The sequence below is a fragment of the Myotis brandtii genome, unplaced genomic scaffold, assembly GCF_000412655.1.
Source record: "Myotis brandtii unplaced genomic scaffold, ASM41265v1 scaffold485, whole genome shotgun sequence".
Lineage (NCBI taxonomy): Eukaryota > Metazoa > Chordata > Mammalia > Chiroptera > Vespertilionidae > Myotis > Myotis brandtii.
The window spans coordinates 189,607-201,214 of NW_005368527.1; the positions used below are offsets into that span (position 1 = coordinate 189,607).

Sequence of the window (11,608 nt, forward strand, 5' to 3'; positions counted from 1 at the left end):
ATTCAGACTTCCACACGGAGACCTTCCTCTCAGAGACCCATCCAGGTGAGCCTGGCAGGCCAGTAGGTACATCAGGAGAGGGTCAGAGGGGATGGAACATGTCAACTTTTACCTGAGTCACCGTGACTCTAAGCAGCCAAGCCCAGAGACCCTATATCTCTGTTTGTATTCTTGGTTAATTAAGTACTAACTTATACTCAATTTACTTAATATGCTAATAGGTATGTATCTCTTTGACTCTGCAATATACGGCCCACAGTTGACAGTTGGGTGGTGGGAATGGGAGTCCAGTTTGATGACACAGTAGAATGAGTGAGATGCATAAAATGGCTCTGGTGAAATGAAAACATGTGGAGGAGCTTTGCTGTTCAGGGAGAAGGAGCTAGAGAGTATTAGGTGTGGAGGACAATGCAGTGAAGTAAGAGTGTTTGTATTACATTTCTAAGACGGGCTGTATTTGAAATTGCTTTGTGTTCTATGAAAAATTCAAGCTAATGAATGTTGATATGAGTAGCTTGAAACAGCAGTTAGTGAGACATACATTGCAGTATCTTCTCTCACACTGGTATTCACACGGAAAATATTGAATAAGCCTAAAGAGGAATACTAAATAGTTCTACTTCATTCCTCGTGAGGCTGCATATATTTGGGGTTTTCTACTCTTTTACTTTCTATATTGCACAGTTAGTGGAAATTCCTGTCCCACAGTCACCCTTATCCTGCAGTGGTCATTTTTCCATACTTGGAATGAGAAATTCTGCCATGCACTTGGGGAATATAAATTGAGGATTGACCAACTTCCAGCCAAAGAGTGTAGTGTGCTGAGAACCAATACTTTTTACAGTTCAGTGATAGAGAAATTAAGGCCACACATTGTACCTTAAGTCTTAATGACACAAAGGCATCATAGTTCACAACAGTTTACATCTGTATAATGAGGACATCACTGTCACCGCTTAGGGGGTGGAATATCTCCAAATAGTTTTAAATTTTCTTCTTTACTTCATGTGGGATTTCAAAGTAAAATGCCCTTAACCAAGGAACCTAATGAATAGAGAGACTTAAACTCAGTTCCATCAAACGTATTTTGCTGAATAAATTACTCCATGAGATTTCCATTGCTGCTGCAAAATATTCCTGCAGTCGTTGAAAGTGACCATATACAGGTCTAGGTACCAGAAGCCTGAAATGAGTCTCATATCAAGATGGGCGCAGGACTGGGCTCCTTCTAGGGGAGAATCTGTTTTCTTCCCAATTCCAGTTTGCATTACTGACCACCTGTATTCCTTGACTCAGGGCCGTTCCTCCTTCATCAAAACCAATAGTGTAGCCCTAGCTGGTTTGGCTCAGTGGATTGAGCGTCAGCCTGTGGACTGAAGGTTTGGTTCCAGTCAAGGGCACATGCTGGGGTTGTTGGCTCAATTCCTAGTAAGGGGCTTGCAGGAGGCAGCCAATCAAAATTCTCTCTCATCATTGATGTTTCTATATCTCCCTCTCCCTGCCTCTCTGACACCAATAAAAATATATTTAAAACAAAAAATAAACCAATAGTGTACATTTTCATCTTGCCTCCCCTTTTGCATCTAGGGGACCATTGTGTTTACCTTAGTTCCACCTGGATGATCCAGGCTCATCTTCTATTTTAAAGTCAGTCAATTAGCACCCTAGCTGGTTTGGATCAGTGGATAGACCATCGGCCTGTGGACTGAAGGGTCCCGGATCGGTTTCAGTCAAGAGCACATGCCCAGCATGTGCTGAGGAGTGGGAGCGCCAGGGAGAGGTCAATGTGGGGAAAAGGAGACATAAGTAATACTTTAAACAATAAAGAATTTAAAAAAAAGAAAGAGCAAATGCCTGGGTTGTGAGTTCCATCCCAAGTGGGGGTGTGCAGGAGGCAGCTGATCAGTGATTATCTCTCATCATTGATGTTTCTAGCTCTCTCTCCCTCTCCCTTCCTCTCAGAAACCAATAAAAAATATATTTTAAAAATAAAATAAAGTCAGCCAATTAACAACCCTATTCCATCTGCTACCCTAATTTTCCTTGCTATAAAAAATAACATATTTAAAACTACTGGGGATTGGGATGTGGATGTCTTTTGGAGGTTCTTATTCTACCTGCTACAAATCATTTTTCAGTATTATTTTGTGTCACTCAAGGGCCCTTATACAAAGGAAACAAATATTTAATCATAGCCTCTAGAATGAGTGAATAACTATTCCTTTAAAACTCCATGCAAAGACAATACTTGGATCATAAGACCTAAAACTACCTGCAGCTAACTCTGACACAGAACCACAGCCTTTCTACTCAGAGAGTGGTCCTCAGGCCAGGACCTGCAGCATCACACCACCAGGGAGCTCGTTAGAAAAGCAGAGCCTCTGAGGCCTCCAGACCTGCTGCATCGAATTCTGCATTTGAGCCAGAATCCTGGGGACTCCATAGGAACATTGAAATTGGAGAAGTGCTGATATAAACTAGGTGTTCTCACCTTTTACCATTCACATTTAAGGAAGTATAATAATTGAAGGGGGTGCTTTTTTGTGAATTATATACATTTAGTGGTATCCCTTGAGACATTGCCAGACACCCTCAGGGCAAAATCATTTCTGGTTGAGATCCATTGACTAAAATTATACTCAAGACCCATCACATACTCTCATATTAACTTTGAGCAGATCACTAAACCCCATCAGCTCCTCCCTAGGGCCTTGATCTCCCTCCCCCTCTTGAGTTCTCTACTCAAATGTCATTTTATTTGCAGATCTTGCTTAAATATCCATAAAAAAAATAGAATGCCCTCGTCACTTTCTCCTCTACATCTGCTCTCATTTTTGGTATGATCTTCCACCATTTATAATGTTATATTTATGTATTTATATTATTTGCTTATATATTCTTTCCCCAGATTGAGTTGTAGGCACTTTTATTCTTCAGCATCCTCTACTCACAGCCCAGACAGTGCTGAAAATATAGTCAGCACTCAATTCATATTCCTGAAATGCATGAAAAATTTCTCATTAAAACTGTAGTATACCTGACATCTTATGGAAAAAGCAGATTGGGAAAAAAATTCCTACTCTGAAATGACACATGAAGGTCCTAAATGGAACCAAATCCAGGCCAAAATACTGAAACTAATTTCCGAACTGCATGAGACACACTGTAGCATTAGAGCCATGTGAGCAATACTAGATTGTGTGAAAAGTCCTCATGCTCTTTTCTTCTTTCTTGGAAGTCACCCCCACATCATGGAACCAGGGAATCTTACAAGAGCGTCAGAATTTATTCTCCTGGGATTTTCAGAGGAACCAGCACTGCAGCCCCTCATATTTGGACTGTTCCTCTCCATGTACCTGATCACTGTGTTGGGAAACCTGCTCATCATCCTGGCAGTCAGCTCAGACTCCCACCTCTACACGCCCATGTACTTCTTCCTCTCCAACCTGTCCTTGGTAGACATCTCTGTCACCTCCACCACCGTCCCAAAGATGCTGGTGAACATCCAGACACAGAGCAAACGTATAACCTATGAAGGCTGCATCAGCCAGACTTATTTTTTCTCACTCTTTGCAGTGTTGGATGACTTGCTATTGACTGTGATGGCTTATGATCGCTTCGTGGCCATCTGTCACCCCCTGCACTACACAGTCATCATGAACCCCCGGCTCTGTGGACTGCTGGTTCTGGTGTCCTGGATCACAAGTGCCCTGCATTCCTTGTTAGAAAATTTACTGTTGTTGCGACTAACCTTCTGTACAGACTTGGAAATCCCCCACTTTTTCTGTGAACTCAATCTGATGGCCCAACTTTCCTGTTCTAACAACTTTCTTAATAACATAGTGATGTATATTATAACTGTGCTACTGGGTGGTGGTCCCCTCGCTGGTATCATTTACTCTTACTCTAAGATAGTGTCCTCCATACATGCAATCCCATCAGCTCAGGGGAAGTATAAGGCATTTTCTACCTGTGCGTCTCACCTCTCAGTTGTCTCCTTATTTTATTGTACCAGCCTAGGAGTGTACCTCGGCTCTGCTGCTACCCAGAGCTCACACTCAAGTGCAGCAGCGTCAGTGTTGTATACTGTGGTCACACCCATGCTGAACCCCTTCATCTACAGTCTCAGGAACAAAGACATAAAAGGGGCCCTAAAACGATTCTTTGGGATGGCAGCCATAAAAAAACAGCTGTGCTGAGTCTGAAAAAATGCACTTGATTTCCAGGCTTCAACACTGAAAACCAGCAATTAAGATCCTTTAATCAGATTGTGTTTGTACAACTTGCTTCTTTTATTTATTTCCTCGAATTTCCTTTTGTTTGAGTTCAACTATACAATTTAAGTAACCATTTCATTGCACTTTCTGCCACGTCTATTATACAGAGAGTCTTTCCCTTTCTCCTTTGTTCTAACCTAACAGCTTTTCCCAACCTTTATCAGAATGCAAATTCCAGTTTATTTCATGGACAACATGGATTTCTGAAGATTAATTTATTCTCAAATGACACACATCGTTGTTAGGAAGTTGTTCTTGTTTTATAGATAGAATAGTCATAAGTTCTATTATTCACGTTTGAAAAACTTTGCTTGGTTACTCACGCTATTTATATAATTTTATTCCAGGAAAATCTGACACCTCAATTTTAACTTTTATGTTTCTCATTCTTTATACATCAGTACTTTCACTGCTCTTCCTGATAATGTTGACTTTATCATTGTTCCTTATAAGTCTCGGCCTATTGATGGTAAAGCTATAGGCTGAAAATGCCTGGGCACTAGCCTTGGGCCCTGCTACTGGTTCCTCAGACCACAGTCAATGTTGTGGCTGGATGGGCTCTTGCGGTCCTTATTAAAATTGCAACAATCATGAGGCATCTATGAAATTACAAGGTTTATTACTCACAGGTCCTGGAGGATACACAGCATCCTAAGGGCCACATCAGAAGGTCTCAGAATCGGGGAGGGAGAGAGAGAGAGAGAGAGAGAGAGAGAGAGAATAGTTTGAGTTGGGAGGGGAGACCACCTCGCTTCTCTAGTAGCCTTGTCATGAAGCTGACAATAGGATTATTGGAGATAGATGTCTTTGAAACAGATGCCTCATGCATCAAAAGTTTTATGCCAGGTATTTACACTAGTATCATGCTACTAGGATTTATAACTAATCCCCTCGTTTTATTATCTTATTCAACTCAGTGCCCAGAATACCTACAATAATACCTGGGAACCTTGATTATCAAGTATATATGTCCCAGTGGCTTCTCTATGGATATGAGGCAGGAGAGAAAGAAACCAAAGCCCCCACTTCTGGGCATGATCAGAGAGAAAACAGTTTATGGCAGGAAACCCCCTGCAGTGGTGAGAGGTCACAACAACAAGGACTGACCAGAACCAGATCATTCCAAGATGGAAGAAAATTGACAAAAGACCGACCCCAAAGCTCATTATACCATCATTACAATGAAAACTGACACCACAAATAGAAAGGTGGCCAAGGGGGACAAACTCCATGACACTTCCAGAACAACCCTGTTAGGAACAAGGCTCCCTCCCACCCAGAAGGCAGAGTCAGAATTTGGTGCCACAGCGCCTGGAGACCACCCCCCACCCTTCCACCTTGAATACACATAAAATTCCAGGAACTAACTGACCACCTGCGCAACTCACTCTCGATTTGGTCTGCTCATATGGGTACTTTTTTTCTACAGTGGCACCCACGCCCAGGCCTCTTTCTTTGTCTCTACCTGAATAAAACTTGCTTTATTCTCACTTTGATTCATCCTTGAAAACTTTCCTGGATGAGTCAAGAACCTGAAGGTCACCTGACACTCGAAAGTTCCAGATTGTGCTGGGGCAGGGCCAGCCCCCAGCACAGAAGTGGTCCAGTAACACATACATACATGAGAGGTACAGAGACAAAGGGGAAATGAGGTATATGTGACATTCTGACCTAAAGATAAGGTATTGGAGATACTACCCTTTCCCCATTGTATACTCTTGGCTCCTTCTTCCTAAATTAATGACTGTATGTGCATGGGTTTATTTCTGGGCTCTCTATTCTGTTTCTTTGATCTATGAGTCTGTTTTAATGCCACTACTGTACTGCTTTAATTACTATAGCTTTGTGTGTATTTTGAAACCTGTGAGCATGATGCTTCTAGGTTAGTTTTGCTTTTTCAAGATTGCTTTGGCTATTCAGAATTTTTTGTAGTGCCCTACAAGTTTAAGAATTGTGTGTTCTATTTCTGTGAAAAAAAATGACATTGGAATTTTGATAGAGATTGCATTGAATGTATAGTTTGCTTTGAGTATTTTTTTAATTCAATCTAGTAAATTTGAAGATCTAATTGGCTTTATTAAGTGATTCATGAATCAAACAGCATCCCACCTAACAGGTTAGACAAATTTCTGAAGGGTTGTACAAAAGTAGAAAGTTTTTACAGAAAAAAAGAATAGCATACAGGAGCTATTAAAAATGGAAAAGAAAGGATTTAGAAGGGACTTGACTTCTTTTTTGAGGGGGGAGATGAGAACAAGAGGCTTTTATCATGCAGGTTCCTTCTTCTTTCTACAGGAATGGAGAGGGCCCATGTGACAGATTACTTAACTGGTGCTTGACCAAAAGATTCAAAACTTGTTGATTAAAACTATATTTCGATTGTCAAGGGCGGGGGGAAAAAAAGACACATATATAATACCCTTTGTAATACTTTAAGCAATAAAAAAAAAATACCAAAAAAAAGAAAGAAAATGCTCTCTGCTTTTTTTAAAAAAAATATTAACCCGAGAATATGCTTTTACTGATTTTAGAGAGGAAGGAAGAGAGAGAAACATCCATGTGAGAGAAACATCAATCTATTGCATCCTGTATGCACCCCAATGGGGGACCCAACCCGAAACCTGGGTATGTGCCCTGACTGGGAATGGAACCAGCGGCCCTTCGGTGCACAGGATGATGTTCCAACCATCTGAGCCACACTGGCCAGGGTCAAATACGGCTTTTAAGGGCCATGGTGAAGGGAATAGATTTTATTTTAGGACCAACGACAAATTCTAGGGAACTAGAATTTTATGCTGGGATATGGCAGAGGCAGAAACTCACCTCATGCACTCTCTCTGGCTTCCCACCTGGTGAAGCTTCTTGAAGGGCTCTTAGCACCAGCTCTGGAGCAAGGCTGCACAGAGAACCTGGGAAGACCGGAGCTGACAGTAGGCTAATTCCTATAGCTAATGAAATCCACTGGATTTGTCGCTCAAATTACCACTGATAAAGATACTTTGCTTGACCAACCTTTAGTCAGGCTTCCAAATCTACTCTGAGGCCCATCTGTGCACTTCCTTGTAAAATCTAGTTTTAGGGAGAAGCCTGCTGAGTCCATTTAACCAGAAACCCCACACTCAATGTTTGATCACCTTGATGTCTGATTGGTTCCCCTCCTCCACCATTTCCCAAGTGATAACTGATCATCCTCACCTGCCTTCGGGAATCCTGTTAGGTCGGTTTAGCCAGAATCCCACTGACCCCTGGCATTTCCTCTTAAAGTTTCCACCCACTGATCCCCACCCTCCTCCTTGGCTATAAGTTCTCGCTTGCCTAGGCAGTATTTGGAATTGAGTCAAGTTCTGTACTGAGGTCTCTTTTTCCCTGTTGCAATAGTCCTGAGTAAAATCTGTTTTAACCACATTTTTACTGCTGTGCATCTCTGGTTTTTCTTTGACACCACAGCAGTGCTGGGCCTTCTCTAAGGAGCACTAAGCACAGCAGTTTAGAGTCCAACTGACCCACTCTGAATTCCCTAATTCACGTGTGTCCTTAGACATTTTTTTTGTTTTGTTTTTTTAACCTTTCTGGGCCTGTGTCCCATCAGTAAAAGTGGGAATAATACCTCTGAGGGCTTTCTAAGGATTAATTGAGCTCCAATGAATGATGAGAGAGAATCATCTATCGGCTGCCTCCTGCACTCCCTGCCTTGGGGATTGAGCCCGCAACCCAGGCACGTGCCCTTGACCTGAATTGAACTCAGGACCCTTCAGTCTGCAGTCCAATCCTCTATCCAGTAAGACAAACTGGCTTGGGTATTTTTTTGTCTCTTCTTCAATAACATTCAGCAATATGTTATAGTTTTCAATGTACAGGTCTTTCACTTCCTAAGTTGTTTACTCCTAGTATTTTATTCTTTTTGATGCAGTTGTAAGTGGGATTATTTTTTTAATTTCTCTCTCTGACAGTTTGTTATTAGACACTACAGATTTCTGTAAATTGATTTTGTATCCCACAATGTTGCTGAATTCATTTCTTGGTTCTAACAAATAGTTTTTATTTTAAACTAGAGGCCCAGTGCACAAAATTTGTGAACTCGAGGAGGGGGACGGTTCCCTCAGCCGGGCCTGTACCCTCTTGCAGTCCGGACCTCTTGGGGAATGTCCGACTGCCACGGAGGCGGGAGAGGCTCACACCACCACCGCTGCACACACCAGCCATGAGCCCGGCTTCTGGCTGAGCAGCACTCCCCCTGTGGGAGTACAATGACCACCAGGGGCAGCTCCTGCATTAAGCGTCTGCCCCCTGATGGTCAGTGTGCATCATAGCAACCAGTCATTCTGCCTTTCGTTTAGCTGTTCTGTCAATTTGCATATTAGGCTTTTATTATATAGGATAACTTATTGGAGTGAATGAATGAAATAAACTGAATGTATTTAAAATGCAAACTTTTCTGAATTAAAGGAGCCATACAGAAATTAAGAGTACATGTAATTACCTTGATCCTCTGCTTCCTTATTTTTGGTGGTGATGTGAGATGATAAACTTAATTCAGTCAATTTTGTTAATAAATAAAATATTTAAAAATATTTCATGAGTCTAAGAATTCTTTCATAGGAATGGACTATATGTATGCGACATGTGTTACATTTTATATGATTTTCTTTCTAATAAACACACACATGTATATGTCCAACACAGATTCGTTGAAATTTTCATCTTTCATTTTAAAGAGAACTTGAAAAAAAATGCAGAGAATAGGAGCTAAAAAACAAATGGTTAAATTAAAGTGAAATTAAAAGAAAGTAGAAATGTAGACACAAAGATTTAAAGTAGAATTGTTGAGGACAATGGCGGCAGAGCTGGTGGAAGTTGCTCTCTTCTCCTCCCGGCCTGGATTTGGAATCACAACTAAATTATACAACAATCAACCTGACGATCCAACTGAAAGCAGCTGAACAGAAGTCTTACAACCAAATATTTGCAGAAGAAGCCACATCGAGACCAATGCCATCTTTCCTGGGGCAAACACTCCCCTCCAATCTGCAACAGCCTAGAGGACTGCACAAGCCCCACACTCCAGCCCCCCTGCCATCCTGTGAGCTCACACCCCACAAAGGACTGTGCTGTCTGAGCCTGTACTAGGAATGGGGAAGCGGTGACCTTATTTCTAGAAACTCATATCAACGGAAAAGACAATTACTTAAACCTGAATAACAACCTTACCCTGTTTACTCTGCTTTTCCCAGTAACCACCTATATCTGACTCCCCTCCCTCAACACCTTTTTCTGTCTTCAGTTAATGATGGTGGTTAGGGTGGTATTTTCAGGAGTTACTTAATTTTCCTAGATCTCTCCCATATATATAAGGAGGTATGCATGTTCTTAAACTTTTGGTTTTTTTGTCCTGTCAATCTTTCTTTTATTACAAAGATATGTAAGCCAAGAACCAGAAGGGTACAGGTTAAATTATTTTTCCTCCCCTACTATAGGGAGCAGCTCTAGGGTTAAGCCTCTGACTGACCTGTGGCAGGGCCACAGACAAGTCCCAGCTTGGAGGGCAGAGCCCTCTTAGCTTAATTAAGCTTAACCTTATAGCCCTCCCTAGTTCCTTCCTATGTAGCTAATGGGCTGTGGGAGGTACAGCAAGTGCTGCCAAAACAAGGTGAAACTCACAAGAACATTGTAAACATGTTGACCACTACCCTTATTTTGATCTGCCTACAGAATAAAGCCTCAGCTTTAAGGCTGGGTATTTCAGTGTCCTCATCCAGGCACAGGAGATCCACTGAGCCTCAGCTGTATTCTATTGTCTGTCTTTTCTTTAATCCTCCACTGCCCCTCCTCAGGTTCACTGAAGCCTTTGCTGTGCTGGTGTGGCACACCCTACAGAACAACAGGTTATACCATATAGCCTAAGGGAGTAGAAGGCTATACCATCTAGGTTTACATAAGTGCACTTTCTGATGTGCACTAAATGACAAAATTGCCTATGGATGCATTCTCAGAACATATCCCTGTTTGTTAAGCAGTGCATGACTGTACATCTTTCATTCAAAATCTTAAGCAAACACAATTTTTGGTGAAGATGGCCTACAACTACCTACCCCTTACTCCACAACAGGACCAAAACTTGCTACTCAAAGAGTGGTCCTCAGGCCAGCACCTGCAAAATCAGCATTTTCCTGGACCTTATGAGAAATGCAGATGCCCTGGGCCCACCAGCACCTCCTGAATCAGTATCTGTGCTTGAACTGGAATTGTTGGCGATGCATATTGATAAAGACTAACAGCAATTTAAGCAAACATAACCAGTCAGGAGGGTCTATGGGAGGAGCTAGCACTAAAGGAATTTCTCACACTGTATGTAATCGTGAGACCCCGACAGGAAGAACACTATGTTTATAAAACTTCATGGTTCTAACTTCCCTGTCCCTTCCATAAGTACCCCTCCATCTTGGCACAGAGGCTAGAGTGTTCATGTGGCTTGTCATGTCTGCATGCATGGGTTGCAATGCTTTTTTTTTCCTGAATAAATCCTTTTGGTGATGAAACACCTAGTCAATATTATTTTTTTTAAGTCAATAATAGGCACTGTGAAGTTGGAGAAGGGCTCGTGTAGACTAGGAATTTTTACGTTCTAAATATGACATAACTATTTGTGTTGGGAATTGCAAGTATTTAGCAGCCTATGTTCAGATATTCCCTCATTGGGAACCACTGCACAGTTTGAGAACTGAAAGCATCATGACAGATTGTAATCAACACCTTACTCTGATTATCATGTTGGGTTGGTCACTAAACTTCTTCAAGCCCACTTCTGCAATGGAGAATGAAGGTCATAATTTTAGCACTTCAGAGAAAGCACTTTTATAAAATTTAAAGCAAACAATGCATATAATGTAATAAACACATATTGTATAGCATAAAATTATATAACTGCCTCATAATTAACAAAGATCTTATAATGTGGGACTCTTATCTGCTGATGTAAGTATGAAATTTCTCATTGATCTGGCAAATGTGTCATGAACCCAAGGAGGGTGGTGCACAAAGCTTTACATCAAAGTCACACAGTCCTCTTCCTTGTTGAAGAAAGAAATAGCAATTTTCTGGAGGTATCATAGGTAGTGCCCCACAACAAGTCAGTACTTTGAAAATCCAAGGTTTTTAGACAAGTCAGTTTCCTCAGTCTTGGACTTTTGAGAAAATGTAATTCAAAGTTGGGAAAGGTGCTGGGAGATGAGACCTCAAGAGGGTCATGAAGAAGGAGTTACAAAAACAGGATTCACTTAACTTCTAACCTGGTCCCTGGGGAACAAAGAATCGGCAGGAACATTTTCCATTCT

At 41.5% G+C, this 11,608-nt stretch overlaps 1 protein-coding gene across 1 annotated transcript; it reads left to right on the forward strand.

Annotated features, from left to right (window-relative positions):
* The first annotated feature begins 3,251 nt into the window (after positions 1-3,251).
* Positions 3,252-4,199, forward strand: LOC102261403 (olfactory receptor 7A5-like). The gene has a single exon (XM_014547768.1). It carries the CDS (start codon positions 3,252-3,254, stop codon positions 4,197-4,199), a length of 948 nt encoding a protein of 315 aa, XP_014403254.1.
* Positions 4,200-11,608: the final 7,409 nt, after the last annotated feature.

What these genes read in the sequence shown, in the direction of transcription:
- LOC102261403 (XM_014547768.1), top strand. Translation starts at nt 3,252, where the DNA reads ATGGAACCAGGGAATCTTACAAGAGCGTCAGAATTTATTCTCCTGGGA.